Source organism: Branchiostoma lanceolatum, chromosome 7 (assembly GCF_035083965.1).
Source record: "Branchiostoma lanceolatum isolate klBraLanc5 chromosome 7, klBraLanc5.hap2, whole genome shotgun sequence".
Taxonomy (NCBI): Eukaryota; Metazoa; Chordata; class Leptocardii; order Amphioxiformes; family Branchiostomatidae; genus Branchiostoma; species Branchiostoma lanceolatum.
Window position 1 is genome coordinate 6,496,090 of NC_089728.1, and position 20,223 is coordinate 6,516,312.

The 20,223-nt window shown below is 39.9% G+C and overlaps 1 protein-coding gene across 2 annotated transcripts; it reads left to right on the forward strand.

Moving 5' to 3' along the window:
- The first annotated feature begins 3,247 nt into the window (after positions 1-3,247).
- On the forward strand, positions 3,248-20,010 carry LOC136438883 (terminal nucleotidyltransferase 4B-like). 2 transcript variants are annotated; one of them, XM_066433903.1, is made up of 12 exons: positions 3,248-3,784; positions 6,826-6,949; positions 8,625-8,671; positions 10,634-10,754; positions 11,114-11,209; positions 11,825-11,965; positions 12,497-12,643; positions 13,453-13,643; positions 14,130-14,307; positions 15,257-15,454; positions 15,903-16,448; positions 16,940-20,010. In XM_066433903.1, the coding sequence occupies exons 1-12, from the start codon at positions 3,429-3,431 to the stop codon at positions 17,153-17,155; spliced, it is 2,361 nt and encodes a 786-aa protein (XP_066290000.1). In that variant the 5' UTR covers positions 3,248-3,428; the 3' UTR covers positions 17,156-20,010. The 2 variants fall into 2 exon arrangements, with proteins under 2 accessions (XP_066290000.1, XP_066290001.1); XM_066433904.1 differs by having other exon boundaries at positions 13,459-13,643.
- Positions 20,011-20,223: the final 213 nt, after the last annotated feature.

Below are 20,223 nucleotides of genomic sequence, written 5' to 3' on the forward strand. Positions count from 1 at the left end.
GGTGACGTGAATGGGTCAAGCTAATCTAATCTCTTCGTTCTCAGATTTCTGAAGACCTAAACATGAACATGAATGAGGGTCTGTATGGGGGAATTCTGGCAATGCTTAATGGTAAATTTTGTAGGGCCGGCAAAGCTTGATGGTAAATAAACTTTTTCTTCCATGAATAGTTTCATCAGGTTGGTAAGTCACTGAATAAAAAGACTCTTTTCTTACACAATCAAGAGATTTATTCAACCAACGTTTCGCTGACCATCTGTAACATTCCTCAAGGCAATTCTGACTGGTTCACATTGCAATGCAGCACAGGTGTCGCTGTGTAAAGATGCGGGGTGGTGTGGCGCAACGGCAGAGCGTTTGACTCAGAACCAAGAGGTCCCGAGTTCGAATCCTGTCATGTCACCGATCTTGTGCCCTTGGGAAAGGCACTTTACACGACTTTCCTCACTCCACCCAGGTGTAAATGGGTACCTGACTTCGGTTGGGGAAAGTCGTATTGAGGTCACCTGGTGGCGCCGAATGGCAGCCGCCCTGACCCTTGCGACAGTTCCACAAAATGCAAGTGTGGATAAGATATTATATATGTTGTGTATTATGTGAACCTGTAATACCCTGCATCAATTCAGCGCTAGAAAGGCTGCCATTGCGGGTAATTTCTGACCAATAAAAACCGTTATTATTATTATTTTTATTATGCCTTCTTGTGAAATGTTTTGGAAAAAAGTTCATTGGATTGTTCCATTGTAGTCATTGGGTGTATGGCAAAACTAGGTTGAAAATGGCCACAAACAGGCAATCTAGCATTCAACTGCACTATATGAAAAATGTGTCACAACACTTAGCAATGAATTCAGGATGACAAATAATTTGATACGTAGAATTTTGATGACTGATATTTTATGTAACCAGGCTAAAGGCAAGAGACCACTTTAAAGGCACCCAGAGCATTTTATGAGGCTTGAAAACTGGAAATATTCTAGTTGCTGTAATCTTTATGAAATTGACATTTAATGCCACTGTTTACCACATTTGCGTGCGGATTTCTTATCAAAAGTGCTCAAAAGCGGCAGAAAAATAAGGTACATGGTGATATTTTAGTTTCACACACCTAGTGTAAATAGACCGATACCATCTCGTAGCGTCAAAACGTAGAAATGCAAAATTAAAACATAAAAATGCAAATATTTGACGGACATGCAGTCACTCTCTCATTGGTCAAACCGCTTATTGTGATGGACAGTCGGGATAAGTCTATTTGGGCTTGGATTTTCTATCAGTTCTCACCACGCAAAGGCATTGTATCTTTGTTCCTTTACTGTGTAGGAATGACTAGAAATTGGAGTTTTTCTATTCAAGTTTTAAGCCTCATAAAATGCTCTGGATGCCTTTAAAAGAAAATTCAGGTCTGCACACAATGGAGTCTCAGATTTGCAGATTGATTTTTTTCACCGAAAAATCTCTTGTGTGCCATTTCGGATGGGAATCAACCCTAAAATGCTCATACCTTGGAACTTAAAGTTACTACAGCTCGAACAAACACCACTTATCCCTGGGCCCAAAAGCTTGACCTCTTGCTTAAAAGCAGTCAGGCCACAGTGTGTTCAAAACAAGAGACAACAGAATCAGGTCACCTGCAGTACCATAGAAAGTCACTAGGTTAAATTCATCGTCATTTTGTGGGAAACATCAACTTAAATTACCTTGCAACTTCTAGGTTGAACCATCTAGTATCAAGGACAATACTTAGCCTCCACCAGGCCTTCCTACGGGCGTATGGATTGTAGAATTCTGCAAAAAAAGGAATAATTGGCCAGTAGAATCAGTCCACATAAAGTCAATATTTCGCCCGCACTTGCAAATGAAACCCTCTGGTGGCCAAACTTCCCTGGCATACATTCTCCCTATAGCTGGCGTAGTTAGTCTGGTAGAGGCTAAATCCTTAGTAATACCAAGGAGGTTGTGCAATACGTAATAATCATGTGAATGCAAACACTTCATTGGCCAAAGGTCTGTTACATAGATTTTACAGCTGACAACATTGCAGCCCTAGTACTGTTAAAAAGCCTTAAAGTTCACGGGAGAAAATGGAGTGTTCACTGCAGTTTTTAGGTTGTGGTTGAAACAAGAGGGGTGGGAGCTAGGATAGACGACAGAACACCCATTTTTGTGGTGGTATTAAGTTTGCAATGAAGAGGTTACCACGACATTAACATTAAATCACCACGAAAATTTCAACATTTATAGTATTTTTTTATTTACACGAACCTCATACGGCCCCCCAATACATTGTGTAAATTTATCATGTGACGTTTGTTTGATCCAAATATTGCAACACTTCGCAGTTGTCAAAAAATGTTTTTCCTGATATTTTGCTTGTAATGTAAAGCTGATTCAACAATATTTTTTCACACAGGTATAAACTTTGGCATTGCACAATATTGTCAAAAGGTCATCACCTGTACATCAATGATTCATTATCATGTGATTATTTGTTGACTTGTCTCAACATGACCATTTCCTGTATGCCAAAATAGAATTTTTGAACATGGATTCTTTCCAACACAAATATGTGCATCTGCCTATTTCTCTTCAATACCTCATCGTTAATGCAGTTGCTAGTAAAATTGTTGGCATTTGAAAAACATCAGTCTTCCCCAACCAACGACCATAACAAGTTGTCAACAACACCTATACGTTAGTCACAGGGCACGGTTTGACAGTTCAGTTGACAATAAAAACCACAAGAATAAACAATTGCTCATCTATTAGTGACCAGAGTTGACCCCTCCACAGCCAATCTGTGTCAGTTACAATTATGCAACCTGGAGTTTAAAAAAAACATCCCGTGCCTTTCAGCTATTTTTGTGGCTAGATCATGCAACAATTCCCATCAGAAAGATTCAAACCCATGTCTGTCTTGTCCCTTCCTCTTCTGAACCAGATATTATTCTGGACCAGGAAGACGCCCACCAGCTGCCAGCTGATTTACCTGCAACCTGCATACTCAAAATGACAGTTGCTTTAGAATAAATCAAACAATCACAAAATTTAACTTTCATTGCGACAAATTCTATTCTTTTTGTATATATTATGCTAGAGAGTAATTATAAGGTGGTAAACATGATTGTAGGTGTATATTTAGAAGTTTTAAGATGATATTTATTTTTGTAGTGAAGGTGTGATGCATGTTCCGGGGCCTCAGCCAGGTAGTGAAAGATGTGGAGAATTTAAACCTTGCACATGCGCAGTAGGTAAAGGCTAATCTGGGCTAGAGTCGCCATATTGGAGTTTTCCTTCAGCTGCAGGAGAGCGGTCGAGTTGTGAGTCCCTAAGAAAAAAGGAAAGAAAGACTTGTTTCTCCCTTTGCGCGTCGTTTTGGAATCCCGTCCGTTGCTGGTGCGAGGCCACGAGTCTCTCCGTTTTGTTGAATGGATCCACGAATTGCCTGGATTCAGCCGGAACAGCTAGGACAGGCGCACCAAACGTGGACTCAAATCTGGCTGACGGCGCAAGGTCTGAACCAGCTGCATCTCAACGGTAACTCCAACTCCAACCTGGATTCCAACGCGCCCGTCACTCCGCCTCCTCCTCCTAGGAACGATGGGGGACAACAGCAACAAAATTCCGCTCAGGAGTATATTCCATTGGACTCAAACAGGGCGCCCAGGCCCCCCCTACCGAACAGTGCAAAGAGAAAAAGAGACAACCGGGCGAGCACTTATAACTGTGAACCTGAGGGGGGGACTCCATGGAAAACACGGCATTACGCTGAAGGAGTGATCGGGTACGTATGAAATAGCCAAGATTTCCGGCGAAAATCCACCCGATTCTGGAAGGTTTAACCCCCAGGCTTACCTAGACGTGCACGGTGTTTATGTCATAGGTTTAAATTGTTTAGATTCGGGGAGAAATTATAGAGGTTTGCACGGGTAGGAAGCCGTGCTATGCGATGCCCCTCCTCCACCTTTTAAATCGTAACGGACTCCGCACATGCAGGGGGAGGGGGGCTAAATGTCACGGATTATCCTAAATGTACCCGTAAACTGGGAATTATGGAGGCTCAGTGAAGGATATAGGTGTGTTTGTGGGTCAGAAAAGCAGGGCTACCAACCCAGTAACACAGAAAGTTTGACAGAACGCCCCAATGTACACAAACGCATACCGGCAGTTACACAACATCCGCAGGGAAAACAAATGTCATTAATTAAATAACTTCTTACGCAACGACTTCAAATGTCCTTTAAATCTAACGTCAGAAAAAAAGATAACGTTACGTGTAGAAAATTTAGAAACATGTATCACCTTGAATCATGAAATGGTTTCAACCAACAGAAAATTTAGAATTTGAATGAACAAAAAATTCTGTTTCAGTTACACAATTTTTTTGCATATTTTAGCGGTGTCTGTATGTTGAAAAAATGTACTTTTTGTGATTTGACACAATGTAAAGGACTGATGACTGGTCCACTCTTTTTTTGGACAAGAATGCAGACTTAATCACTTTGTCAAGGACACTGAAAATAAGGTCTTAACCTTACTAAGTGTTATCTTGTGTACAAAATAACATCTTTAAATTACCATCAAGAACACCTTAAATTGCTTCATGTCAGAATTTTTATTGTTTGTGAGATTATTCATGTTTTTTGTGAAGAAACTGCAACACAATGTTTTTCGTGAACCATTTTTTATCCCAACTACATGTATGCCGACTTTCTTCTGTAGTCAGAATAGTCCTTCAGAATTTTGTAACCGAGAGGAAATCTCAAGTGTTAAAGTCAACTCTTAAGGGTCTTTTTCCACCCAGCATTCACACCTGTCCATTTCGGTACAGACAAACCCTAGACGGAAACAAACACAGCTTTTCAACAGTCGCGAGTATCAAACACACTCTGTGTTCTAGGTTACAACAGCGACCCCTCCCCCTCATTTGTTATTCAGATCACACCTTGACGAACCGCCTCAGGTTGTTATTCTGTAGAACACCTCTAAGATAAGCTAGTTGAAAGACCTGAATACCGCACCTGAAGAGGGAGCGTTAGAAGAAAATGCGTTTGATTATAGAGAACAATAAGTTGAAAGAGATGATTTCAGCAGACATGGATGTATAATTGTATTGATCTTGGATGTTAAATTTCTGCTGTTAACCGTTGCTTAAAAGCCTTAATGAACTGTATTCTTTTCTTACTGTCATTTAGGGTCACAATTTAGTGACCCGTAGAGTAAGACTACTTAGAATTTATGATGTATAGTGGCAGGCTGGATACGCCTTAGGGCTGGAATTGAAAAGAAAAGGTGAATGAGCCGTAAACAAGAAGATATGTTAACCCAGAAATAATGTGTGCTATAATGAAAAACACTTCTAACAATTTATTTAAAGATAAACAGCATTTTGTCACTGAAAAGGTAGTGTTCTTCCAGTTATGCTTTATTTTCAGGCATATTTGGGTGAAATTTTAGGTACGAGATACATAAAGGCCAGGAATTGGCACATTTTTCCTAGAAGGGTTGGGCATGATTTTGTTGTAACAACAGTCTCTTCCACAATTTCAGGGATGGGCTACTACAAGTAACGTCACTAGTCATGTGTAATTTTTTACTGTAATTAATCCACTCTTTTGTTGAACATGCAGCATGATTTCCGTGAAAAAACTACAAGTTGTTTTACTTGTAGTTTTTTAAGGAAATCGTGCTGCATGATTCTACATTTGCTATGTACAAAAACCTAGGTAAATTCACGGTGGTTTTAGGGACTTTTCTTGCAATTTCTGGGAATGAAAAAGGAAGATTTGGAAAGATATTTGAAATCAAAACTAAAATAGGAGCAATGTTACCCGTAGCTGTCGGCATTTGGTGATCTTTGTGTAGCAAGTTGATTGTAAAAAAATTTTTTGAGCTTGACACTTTGTTGAATCGGCAGGAGAGCTTCTTTGCTTGGATTTGAACTGCATACTGTAAAGACCAGTCATTTTCCATTTACATGTACCATTGGCTGTGGATTTTGCCATTGTAGGAACTTTTAAAGTATGCTTTTGTAAGTAGAAGTGGTTTATCATAAACTTTATGTTTACGTGCTAGAATAGATCTACTGTAAGTCCAGAAGTATTCGCAGTGGTTTTATGTTTGCAGTTTTCGTAGTGAACTCTCACCACAAACTCATAGTCATACTGTGTGAATTAATGTGCTCTGTCTACTCTTGCTACGGTACTGTTTCTACCTTGACCACCTCTTCCCCCTCCCACTGCAAAATTAAGTCTCTACTACTGGTACTAACGGCATGTGATTTACAGTACAGTATTAGGAACGTGGATCAGTTTTATTTTAGCCCAGTCTGCATAGAATACACAGCATCGCTACTTGCTATCACCTGATGTACAATGCTATATGAATTAGATATATTTAATACACATGTACATGTACATGAAGGTTGACAAAATGTATTTGTGACCATGTTCCCTTTGGTGTCTTCAAACAACTTCGTGAGAGAAAATAATCTCAAGTCAAGACTAACACATAATTTATAGGGTCTTCGTACATGTATTTATAGTATTTTATACCATAGTTATCCCTTCATGTAGGAATAATCCAATAAAATTTGGAGCAGGTGGTTAAATAAATTTGCATATTCATGTTTTCTGGAATCTTCACAGCTGTACCAAGACTTGTTTTTACATTTCCTTCTCTTTGTGTTGCTTGGAAAAACTGGTGGATGTTACAAGATGTGAGAATTTTACTTGACTACAGCGTCTCTAGTATGTTTTATCCGCAGTGCGCTCTGTGGGTTGATGTTGATGCGTTGTATGTTGATTTTTGTCTTTATGTTGACAGGTTGCATGAAGAAATCCTTGACTTTTACAAGTACATGTCCCCAAGGATGGAAGAGTTTGCTATGAGGAATGAAGTTGTGCAGAGGATAACCAATATCATAAGAAGTATTTGGCCAAGAGCAAAGGTATGTTTACAATTTTAGAATCGCCAGTGTTTGTTCTATGTGATATTTGTGTGATAGTTGCCATTTTGATATTATCACATGGATAGCTCTCTAAAGAATATCAAAAAGAGGAATACACAATTGTTCTCCATTATCCTTTTTGTATTTGAGAAAATGTTGAACTGTGTTTTTACCCAATATGATTGTTTTTTTGTTTGTATTCATGTTTTTGAGGATTTTTAAGCATTTTCCTTTTCACTCCATCCTGAATGGATAGATCACTCCATCCTGAATGGATAGACGTCAATAATACTTACTAAATAAGAAGAAAAAAAGGAAAATTATACATTGGGAACATGTAAAATATTTTGAAAATTCCTTCCTTTTTTTTTCATTCTTTGACTGAAATTCATTTTTTTTACATGATCATTTGTAGTAAATTGTAACAGGAAGTGTAGATGGTCTAATCTGGTCAAACCAAATATAGACCCACATAGGTTACTTGAGGTCATTGACCTCAATATGTCTCCTGCTCTGATTGGATATGATAAATTGAGAGGTGGATCATCAATGGTTGCTCCATAGTGTATATGCGCCATGCCCATAGGCTGAAGTGTTGATTGATTTTTAGACTTTTGCTTGGGGAAGCGTAAAAACTTCCCATTTGAAAACTATGAGAAAGAATGTGAAACAAATACAAAGCTCAAGAGAAGGGAATAAGAATATGAAGATGAGGGGTTTAGATGTAAAGAATACTTCAAGGAGAAATAGAAATAAATGCATTTTTCAAAATGTAATAAACTTTCCATGTAGATTTTGTCAATAGCAACATTTGTTTGTGCGAAAGACACCCCATGAATGAACATGTGACCTGTCTAGTGCTGTACAGTTTGAAGTTTTGGTGTTTTAAAATTCAAAGTGACCGCAACCGTATGCTCTGTATTCCATTTAGTTACTATGGTTGTTTCAACAGCAAACTCAAAGATACTGCAAAGCATTGATTTTTACTGTGTCCCTGGAGAAATTTTAAGGGATGCAAACTTCCAGTGTGTCCCCCTGTGTCCTGGTGACCTGTCCTCATTGTGTCAGCCTCCTGTCACTTAGTACTCTAAATTTACTTATTTTCGCACGGATTTGGTTTCGTTGTAGGAGTGAAAAGGAGGTTTTTGTGGTGTTTCAAGTTTGCAGTCGAAACAAGACTGTAGCACCAAAAATGGATAGTAATAGTGTCATGATTTGTCAGTAGGAAGGCACCGCCAAAATAAAACCACAACTGCAAGTATTTCAAGATTTACAGTTTAATGAACACCAAATGACCTCTGTAGCGTGGACCTATTTTTAGGTGGAACCTGAGCTAAAGAAATGTCCCTGGCTCCTCAAACTAATGTAAAACCCATGTGCAGAGATGTTTCAGACTTATTCTGAAGAATCATTCTTGACAAGTGTGACCCAGAATTACTGTGATTCTTGAAACTTTCGCAGTAGTTCTATGTTCACGGTTTTCGCAGTGACCGCTTCACATCGAACTTAGAAACAGTGTTTTCATTAAACTATACAGTATGTGACTTAAGCGCCACCGTGGACCAAGTACAAATAAAAGAACTGCTTTGTACAATGTAATATTGAATTTTGTTGAAACCAGTTGCGCTCAACCTTTGTACTAAAGATATTGTTTGTTCTGTTTCCATTGTAACAGGTTGAGATTTTTGGCAGCTTTGAAACTGGGCTGTACCTCCCTACCAGGTAAGCTGATTTGTGGTTTTATGATGTTCACTTGACATTGAGATTCAAAAGTTACAAATCTATGGATTATGGTGATGTCATAAATTCCACTTCTATTTCTACTTCTTTCTCAGGAGTTAAATTCTCGTTTGGGAGTAAATTTATGCCAAATTTCACAAACAATAGTCATTCTAGATAAGGTAAAATGCAAATCTACAATGAAATTTGGCATTAGTTTTTAAGAGATAGTATTTATTCCGTATAAGAAAATATGTAAATCATATGCAAATCTCCGCCAAAATTTGGTACATTTGGTACTGGTACAAATTTGTACAAATTATGTTTCTTGCAAATTACATGTGATCGGCAGTAGAATTTAGCATGAAGTTTCTATAAATGTGTTTATGTCAATAATGATATTGTGACTGCATCTGTATCAGCCAAACTTTAACAACATGCAACTTTTCGTGTTTGACACATGGGGGGTAAGAAGGCTCCTTGAACATTGATATTTCGATTGATATTGATATGCCTATTGTAATTTGTATGCAAAAGCTATCATTGACAATATTTGACATTTTAGATAATATTGGTCTTGTGTGAGTAAGGCATCAATGATATTTTTATGTCTTCAAAATGCCATGTCTGTTTATATTATTTTTTAACCTTTTCTTTGTGGTATATGGAAAGTGCAACCACATGTACACGTATCTCATTTTAAAAGCTGAAAACATTCCACAGATAAAAGATTGGATGAAACCAAGGATCACATTTTCTGATAGTATTAGTGTTGGTATTGTTCAATTAACACAAGTAAATCATGATTATCTTGGTATCCAAAACTATTGACTATAGCAGAAAGGACGAAAGAGAATTGGCAGCTATAAAAAGTATAATAGGTTTGGAAACCAGGCTAGTCATAATTGGATTAGCTTGAGTCTAAAGAATGTTTTTTTTTGACAATGTGATGTTTGATAACAGCAGAAGGCACAAAACAAAAGTATGTGCAGGCCTCGAAATTAACTTTTTCCCCTACTGTCCCAACATTGTCCCAAAAGTGGATTTCAACTGTCCCGAAAGTGTCCTGAAGTGTCCCAACCAGGGCCAAAGATATGAACTTAGTGTCGGGTCTGCATTTAGTTCCAGAGGTTCATGTTCAGGTTTGGACCTATACTCAAGTCAGGACCTGAGCCCAAGCCAATCTGTGTTAGAATATTTTTTTTAGTTATATACAAAATTGTGTATTGTAAAATAGAAAATTGCATGAAATTTGAAAAATATAATACAAACAAAGGTATATACACTCAGTAGTAAACACAAGTTTCAACAAAGTTAACAACCAGAAATATTGTTAACAACCTGAAATAATGTATTTTAATAGGTTATAAAAGAAAAAGCATAATTCTGCAGAGTTTAAAGACTTCATTGATGCGGTGGCTCTTGGGGAGGTAGAATAAATCCAAAAATGTTTGATTTCTAATCTTGCAGGGCAAACCTTAATCAAGTAAATGAGGTGTGACCATCCCTCTGCTGACCCCCTGTCAGGGGAGCAGACATGTGCCACAGCCTAGCTGGGACAGGCTTGCCTTTCACTATGCTGAGTGATAAATGATGATTGATTTTGAGAAGACTAGTACCACACCAAAAACAGTGGGTGGGACCAGTATACAGTTTCACAAGGGAGGAGCACAGTGGCACTCAGGAGCCCTGAGTGTCCCAAATATGTCCCGAATTGATTATTGAGTTGTCCCAGGTCAAATTTTGGTGGCCCCGGGACATAGGGACATAGTTAACTTCGAGCCCTGATGTGTGTATGTTAATTAAATAAAACTATCATTGTTGCATATGATATAATCAGAAAATATTGTAGATGTACTTTGATGTCATTTCGTTAAAGTAGACTTGTTTTAATCAGAAAGTTTGTACATAACCTCAAAACGCAGCTGTTTAACACAGTATCTTTCCACAATGTTCCCATTCCAGTGACATAGACCTGGTGGTGTTTGGCAGCTGGGAGGCACTGCCCCTTTTTAGGCTAGAGAAAGAGCTCCGACATAGCAACATTGCGGACCCCGACAGCATCAAGGTGTTGGACAAGGCAACGGTCAGTACAACATTACAAAGTGTCCAGTGATGTGAGAAGCTATGAATAGAATGTGTATTTGGACTTTTGGTATCAAATGCAGTACTTACTTAATTGAACACCCATGAAAATGTTTTGTGTTTTCTCAGTGGTCAATTTTTATCCTAGTGGCACTCGCACATTGACATATATAATCATTTTGGACTTATAAAAGAAGTTGTATCCAAAAGATTTTTGCAGTATCGCTCACGTACACAGCCCTAGTGCTAAGTGTTTGTTTACTTTATTCAAGTACAGTGTATTATGATAGAGCAAGCTCAAAGGAAATATGTTAATGTTCAACTATACATGTATAAGCGTTTGTTTACTTTGCTGTCCAGGTCCCCATTGTGAAGTTGACTGACAGAAAAACAGACGTGAAAGTGGACATAAGCTTCAACATGCCTAACGGAGTCAAGAGTGCCAAACTTATCAAGGTAAGACAAGGATTGGTTTACTAGTACTGTACACATATTTTGTATTTCAAAATTTAAAACTTTGCAGATGCACATTAACAGTCTTGCAGTCTAGCCTGGGTGCCATCCTAGTGCCCCCCCGTACTATCTACTAAGAGGGGAGAATGGAAACCCTGGTAAACTAACTAGGATGGCATCCCTGCTACACCTAATTAGTTGTGTGAAATACGCTGTTGACGATGCAATGAATTTATAGATTGATGACATAATGATTTAACAACTTGTATGACATTTGATTAGTATCCTTGCTGAAATTAGACAACAATGGATGTTATATTGGCGCTGTTGTTTTGTAGATAAATGTGTTGTATTGATTTCATTATGCATTTAGCCTTCTGTTCCCTGAGTTAGCCTGATGGCAACATGCTTGTTTTGGACTCATAATAATGTGGCAAGTAGAAGGTTAAAAAGTAACTCTGCCTTACTTGCCATACTGAAGAAGCTCTGCTGTGTGGCTACCAATTCTCCATGGGTTACGGGGCTAAAGCCGGGGTTACAGAGAAACTACAGAATAAGGCTAATACACTGGTAGTCACGCTCTCTTTTACAATATTTTTTTTTTTTCTGTGTTGTTAGAAATTCATGCAGGATTACCCTACGCTGAAGTACCTGGTTCTGGTGCTGAAGCAGTTCCTGTTGCAACGAGACCTGAATGAGGTGTTCACGGGAGGCATCAGCTCCTACAGCCTCATCCTCATGACCGTTAGCTTTCTCCAGGTAAGGCCAGTAAATTTAAACTGATCAATAACAGGTTATATGGAACAAGGTGTTCACATGAGGCATCAGCTCCTACAGCCTCATCCTCATGACCGTTAGCTTTCTCTGGGTGAGTCCAGGAAATTTGAACTGACCAATCACATCAGCTCCTATAGCCTCATCCTCATGACCGTTAGCTTTCTCCAGGTAAGGCCATTAAATTTAAACTGACCAATCACAGGTTATATGGAACAAGGTGTTCACATGAGGCATCAGCTCCTACAGCCTCATCCTCATGACCGTTAGCTTTCTCTGGGTGAGTCCTTGAAATTTGAACTGACCAATCACAGACTAGATAGTGAGCAGCCTTCCTGTGGTTGGGAGTTGGTCGGTGAGGTTGCCTAATACTCTTAAAAAGTCGTCTGGGCCAGTTGACTATAAATTGCCCCAGACAATGGGAGATCATTGTGTAACGCTGGCTAGTGCTGTGAGCAGATGTGTATGATACTGTACGGTATACGTAGTAAGAAGTTGTTTGTTGTTCCCATCCAGCTACACCCTAGGTATGATGCCACCTCTCCCAGTGCCAATCTCGGAGTTCTGCTGATCGAGTTTTTCGAGTTGTACGGACGTAACTTCAACTACCTTCAGACCGGCATCAGGATCAAGGATGGGGGAGCCTACATAACCAAAGAGGAGGTGGGTTCAGTTTCCATTATGCTAGTCTTTTCCCTTTGATACTACTGTATGGGTCTTTTTCCATTTTAAGCAATAAACAACATAATTCAATCCTGGGACCAATAGAAGCTTGATGGCCAACACCCCTACTAGTAGGTCAGCTTCTGATATGCTAGTCTTTTCACTTTTGGTACTTTGAGTTTTTTCTACTTGAAGCAGTAACCAACATAGTTCAATCCTGGGACCAATAGAAGCTTGATTGTCAGGAGAACTGGAAACATCCTAATCCTGTTGATTTATACATATGTGCTAACTTAGACCAATTCTTGAAAGACTGAGAACTGTCTGTTACAATTATGTGATGACTGCTTTCCAGATACCAGAGCTTCTATTGGACTATTTTCACAGCAATAAAGAAGCCAGAACTCCTGTTGGCAGTCCTGGGAATATGAATGGTTCCCTCGAGTTAGAGTTGTATGGCCACAAGGTCTCAGGGTAGAAGTCCACTTAGCCCCTGACTGCAAGAGACTGTAGGACAGGCTAGACATTTGTGTGTCAACTTCATAATGACATCCTTTATCATTGTACTAAATCTTCCTTCCAAGTTAGGGGCATCAGCAGCTACATTTCTGGTGGACACAGTTAAGGTTCCTCTTCTCGGCATGTCTCGTAAAGACATGGTATTTCGCTCACATTTCTGCCATGCAGGTGAACATGGATAACAGTTACATTCCTAAGCTACATTCCCGATGGACACAGTTAAGGTCTCGGCATGTCTCATAAAGACATGGATGTTCCGCTCACATTTCTGCCATGTGACCTTCTGTCAGATGCAGGTTAACATGGACAACGGTTACCGCCCGTCCATGCTGTGTATCGAGGACCCCCTGAACCAGGGCAACGACATCGGACGGAGCTCGTACGGTGCCATGCAGGTCAAGGCAGCTTTTGACTACGCCTACATCACACTGTCCCGCGCAGTATCGTCAAATAAGCAGTACTATGCGTCCAATAATTTCAGGTGAGCATCGACATATCACTACCAATAGACTAGCCCCCTGCTTGCCCAGTGTGGCCCTAGGGCTATAGGAACAGATAGGCACCGGTCAGTACACCAGGTGTTGTTAGGATTTTAGCAAACTAACAAATCTTCAGATGCTTAAGATATATTTCAATGGCTTGAAAGTCACACTATTGGCTTTATTCAATGATTTTGTACGTTATACTTACTTGTACGTTATGCTGGGTTAGAATACTAGAAGATCACTGTCCATGGTGTTTGTAGTTGACTATTTTCTTATCAAATGCTGAGTGAGTGAGTGAGTGAGTGAGTGAGTGAGTGAGTGAGTGAGTGAGTGAGTGAGTCAATTCTTGGCATGAAAAAGCCAACACACTTGTTAAGAAGAGAAGGAGTAACCTGGTGTGCTTGGCTGAAAATCATGCTTCGCTGATGCTTTTTTTTATCATCACAGAGGATGTCTAAAAGATGTTTATAATGTTTTCCCAGCATCCTGGGCAGGATAGTGAAGGTGACAGAGGAGGTAGTGGAGTACCGGCAGTGGATCCAGCAGAACTGGTCCCAGAACATCCAGCCCAACCCGCTCCTGACCCAGCCCACCTACGCCAGCGTGGCCAGGATGCCGCACGTCCACAACATGCAGCACCAGATTCACATGCAGAACCAGGTGATGTAGTGTAACGAGCAAAGTCGTTGTGTGTCGTGCGTTGTTCCATGTAACGAGCAAAGTCGTTATATCGAACGGGACCGGCCGTTCGAACATAGAACGGCCGATCCCGTTCTACCGTTTGAATAAAACAGTTGTTTGAGAGGTTTCAACACATGCAGTCGTGTCTGTACTAGTGTCCGTACTTCTTGACCTCTCATAGTAGCATTGCCAGGGCTTTCTCTAGAAAAAACTTAACGGGGGCATTGCAAGGAAATGGAGTGGCCAAACATGCAGCACCAGATTCACATGCAGAACCAGGTAACACTGGTCAGTTCAAACGTAGAAAAACAGAAGCAATGTGGAATCTTCAGAAATGTTAGATTTCTGCCTACTAGTGTGGTATCAGCAGAAAGCTATCTTTATCATGAAAACAGTCATGTGAAAAATATCAGTCAGCGTTGTTTACATCTTAAAGATATGATTGATTGAAAATACCATCTAAACCATGTGCTAGTATTAGGAGGTACATATCGCCCTGCCTTTAGGCCACCTGGGCTTTTCTGCAACAAAAACTGTTGCCTGTGAATGTACCAGTATACTCTAACAAAATGACATTTCATAGAAGAACTTCATTGCACGACAGTAGTATATGTACAGATTTTTTTGTTTGTACAGAATTTTTTCGTATGTACAGAATTTTTTCCTAAGTACAGTACTGAATTTTTCATATGTACAGAATTTTTGCGTATGTACAGAATTTTTGCGTATGTACAGAATTTTTGCGTATGTACAGAATTTTTGCGTATGTACAGAATTTTTGCGTATGTACAGAATTTTTGCGTATGTACAGAATTTTTGCGTATGTACAGAATTTTTGCGTATGTACAGAATTTTTGCGTATGTAAAGAATTTTTTCGTAAGTGCTGAATTTTTTCATATGTACTGAATTTTTTCACATATTTTCCAGGCCAACCACAGTAACCAGCTGCAAGCGCATACCATGACCTCCCACAATGCCGTGGGGTCGGCGGACTCGGCTGGGTCGGAGGCCATGATGGTTTCGGATGGCGAGATGTCAAGTCACTCGGCCAGCTCAAGCCAGGCCTCGTCCCCCGCGTCGTCCATTTCTGCCAGCGCGTCGTCTTCGCCTTCCAACAGTGACACCGTCAGTTCTTGTTTTTTATTGACTTTACACAGGGCCAAAAAATTCATTATAGCATGATAATAAAAACAATGAATGCAAATTACACTTAACCATCAATGAAAATAAACAATTATAGTAATGGTAAAAATAAAGATAACAAAGGGATCAAATAGTACTAATTGTGCCCCATTTACCTCAGTTCTTTTCCAGCTCCCCTCTCCATTTAGTCAGTCCTTGTTTTTTGTATACTGTAATTCTTGAAATGTTTTTTGTGGTGATCTATCCACCGCAAAGTCATCAATTTGCATTTTCATTGTATTGATATGGTACTTTAAGACAGCACTGCAGCTGAAGTGTTGAAATTGCTGTGAAGTAAAGATTCACAAACCTGATGAAACTATTCACTAAGGATAAAAGCATACTGGTTCAGTGGTTTTGTAATGAGTTAATGTTGCTCCTATTTCTACAGGATTCCAGCTCTGAGTCGTCATCGTCATCATCGCTATCGCCCCATGGAGTCACCGGCATTCCCGACAAGACCGGAGCACCGTCCCCGAAACCGGGCGCAACGCCCGCTCCGGTGACAAACACCGATGCCCCGACGATACCGACCGCCACCACGAGAGTCGCGACCACTGTCGGCGCCGCTGCCACTAAAGAGACTTCTTTTCCTGCTTCCAACAACGTCGAGTTGTCCGCGGCTACCGCGGTTGCCACAACTACCGTTCCCTTGGCAACGACGACGAGAAGTGTCACTCCCACCGCCGCCGCAACAAGAACTACTGACATAACCCCAGTAGAGCCCCCTGCCGCCCCCATGTGTGCCCCCACCCCGGCACCTACCCCAGCACCAGCCCCCTCTACTGTTGCGGCCCCTGTGAGACAGAACGCGGTCTCCACAAGTACTGCGGCCAACAACTCCAGTAACAGCAGTAGACCCAACACTCCCAACAGAGGGCCCCGGGCGCAGAGGGTTAACAGTTCATCTCATGGAGGCGAGGACACAAGAAGACAGGTAGGCTGCAAGTACTGCTTACGGGCAGCAAACTCCACATAACTGCGCAAGTGTAATGTTGCCTTTTGTTCTAACATTTTTGAAATCTATGTATCAAGCTATTTGAGAGAAGAAACTGTTTTGAACAATTTTTAACCTTTGTTTGACGTTCTTAATACTTTTCATAGGCTGTGGTGACTGGCTTCCATAGTGACAGCAAATCCTGAGCACCTATTGGACTGATTTGTTGCAATAAATGATTCCTATTGCTTCTTATTCTTTAACTATTACGTCTTCTGACTAGTTAAAAGGTGAACAGCCACAAACTGTGGGAAGGGGCTGAATAGAGCCCTGGACAGTAAGTTTGTGTTTGTGTTACACAGACTACATGTAGATATTTCTCAAAACATTACGGAAAGTGTCCCCCCCTTGAGTCTGTTCGACATGTGTTTCATTTCGCCAGTGGCTTGTGGAAAAAATGAACTTGTCTCATTGTTGTTTCTCTCTTCCAGCATGCGGGTCCATCCAGGATGTGGCATCACTCGCACAATCAGGGCCGCACGCAATACAAGCAGTCCTCCCCGCACCAGAACAATAAGAACTTCCGCAACGCCACCAACAAGAAGAGAAGACGTCCCCAACAACAACAACAACAACAACAACCCCAGCAGCAGGCGAGAGACAGTCCCAGCAATAGCAACAACAACAGCAGCCACACATCCAGATAGGGCACAGTGTGCGGCAACCTCTGGAGATGTTGCACCAGTGTTGTTAGCAAGGACGTCTTCTGCACACTTCTCTCTGGAATCGCAGCTGTAGAGTAAGCCAGAGCCATGGCTCACAAACTGGCTCGGGTGGTAACAAAAAAGGTGGCAGTGGAAACTTAGTCTTCACCTACCTATGCTGCAACAGTATTTAAAGCTGTGCAATAGTATGTCAGAATCTCTGCTCCCTGGCGGTGCGAAAACGCGCTGACGTTTTAAATTATAACGGGGGATGTCTTTCCAAAACACGAGATGTGCTAGATGTTATCAAAGCCTGTACATTATGAAAGCACATCATTTTTGCTGAAGAGATTTTTTTATCTCAATGCTCTTATAACATTGTTGGGTGAGCATCAAGCCTGCTGAAAATATGGGGATATTTTTTCCCTACTCGCATGGAATTTTATGCCATATTGGTAGAATTGAAAGCTGATTGCAATGCATCGCTCTACAAGGATCCGATTTCCTTATGATCAGGATTTGTTTGCAAAACTTCTCTCTTTTTTTTTGAGGCGGCATATGCTGTGTTTTAATTCTTCGTGCATTGTTAGTCAAGGTAGCTTTTTTCACGTTGAAACATTTAGTGATATTTTTATGTTCCCTTGCAATGTATGAAGCAATATGTAAAGTAATGTTGCCCACTGTCTTCTTGGTGAAACGAAAAAATCAAGAAGACAGTGTCTCATGATTTCTTGAACTCAAAAACTAAGACGTGTACAGTGCTGTTGTTACTAGTGTTGTTAAGGGAGATAGTGCCATGCTGTCGTGGACCAAAGTACAGCCATTGTAAATTGCATAGCTAGAAGATCCTGACATACAACAGTCAGGGCGTTGAGAGGTTTTATGTACGTTTTACTATGTTGTCTTTTCCCCCCAACCCCACGAAATCAGGGCTAAACAATGGTAGCAACATGCTAGCCAATTGTTGCAAATAAATCGCATGTTGTTTAATATGTACAGACTAAAAAAGAAAAAGGAAGGAATCCTAGATAAAAACCAAGCCATAGGACTGCAGTTTTCTAAACATGTTTGCAATATAACTTGTAGAGGGAGAGTGACAGTGCCTAGGATGTTAAAAAGGTGCAATGAAGCAGTACCAAGTCTCACCACAAGGGGGAGCCGAGGAAGGTTTACTTAGGTTGACTGTTTTTCATGACCACAGTTAAATATATGTAGACAGAATGAGGATATGTAACAAAACAGGCGAAAGGAAGAGGAGTAGGTTTAAACCAGGGGTTTGAAAAAAAAAATGGCTGTACAAATTTTTACAACTGATGTCAATTTGTGGTTGGACAATCAGGGCTGCTGTACAGAGTGTAAAAAAATAGGAACATTTCACTTCTTGTCTTCTTAACCTGGACCCAAGCGTGGCGTCGTAATGACTAGAGAGTTGATAACCTCTCAATAAAAATATGCAATAACACTGGAGCTCTTCCATAGGTAACATAGCTGCATTTTTTGCATACATGCCCTCCACATGTATCACATGGTTCCTTTTATATAGCCAGGTGCTGCAACCGTTGCCTTCGATTTTCGTGTACACCAACCGTTTTTTTGAAATTGTAAAAAAAACTCTACCAGGAACAAGAAGTCAATATTTAAGACGAGACCACAGATTAGTGACAAAAAAAATTAAAAGTTGTACAGAGCGGAAGTATTTTAGTTGGGGAAGCTATTTTTGTCGCAGAGAGAGGAGAAAGTGTACTGAATCATATTATGCACATTGTTGCCGATGTTGTTTTATTTGTACCGGCTTTCTGCCATTTGTAAGTTGAAACAGGGTGATGAAAATGTAATTGTGACGCAGCGTCCCAAGCCAGCTGTGAAAGTGTTTTGCCTTTTTCTTTTGTTCTGTACTCGTTGTTGGTATCGAGAATTAATGGCTGAACTCTTTGTGTTGATTCACTTTCACATTCCACAAGAGTTGTAATTGTCGAAAAAAGATACAAAGCTGCCGGATGACTTACTGTACAAGTGGAAATATATGCGAACACTTTGATTTCATCTGCTGTCTAAAAAAAAAGTTGTGCTGCTACTGTAAGGAAAGCCTTTTTTTTTGTTCCTCTTTCTTTGAGACCAAGTCTATGGCAGGACTTTGAGTAAATATTGTACAGATAGTGTTGTAGAAATCGCCCAAAGGTGCCTTGTTATTCTTAGATTACTTCTTAACATAGAGACATCTTCATCACTGTAATAATGGCAGAAATTAGGTAGTGCAAAAAGTAACAATATTCCAGATTTTTTATGAACCTAGTATTCCATCAAACAAGAGATTAAAACCCAGGGATCTTTTGTTTCATATAAACCATGATAGTGCACAAAAAATTGCTGTAAATCTTATTTTAAGTCATCTCGTTGATATTTTCGTTTGTTGTCCTTTGTGAACAAAGTTATGTAAAGCTTTAGACATTTTAATCTGATGTTAAACTTTTTTGCTTGTCATCAACGTTTATGTACTTCTGGTTCAATGATGTCAAGAGGCTATTATTAAAGCTTGGTTATTTTACGCCAAGATTTATGTATATGTATCATTTATATAGTTTTGTTCCACTGCAATTTTGGCAATGGGAGAAAACTGCATTGTGCTAAATGGAAAGAATATCATTGATAGAGCAGAAACATGTGTACATGCCCATTTGTACAGTATCCATGTCATAAGTATTTTCAGTGTATCTAATTGTTCCTTTGAATCAAGTGGAACCCCTATGAACCTTATACGACGACTTTTTGTAAGATAATCAACTTTTGGAAATTCCTGTACCAAGTTGAGTAGAGTCAAGTTTTGGAAAAAAAATACAAAATAAAAGTATACCTTTTGATTGGTGTCTGATTGCGTAATTGTTGAGTCTGTATTTCTTCTATTACAACAGTGGAATATCATATATGCTTGTCAGCAATAGTTATACATACATGTTTAAAGGAATGTATTCACAGGCAAAAGCACATGTGTGCTTATGAACAACTGTATTCGGCTATTATCAGGATATATAGGCTGACTAAATCTTGCTTCTAGCGGCCTGCCCACCAACTAG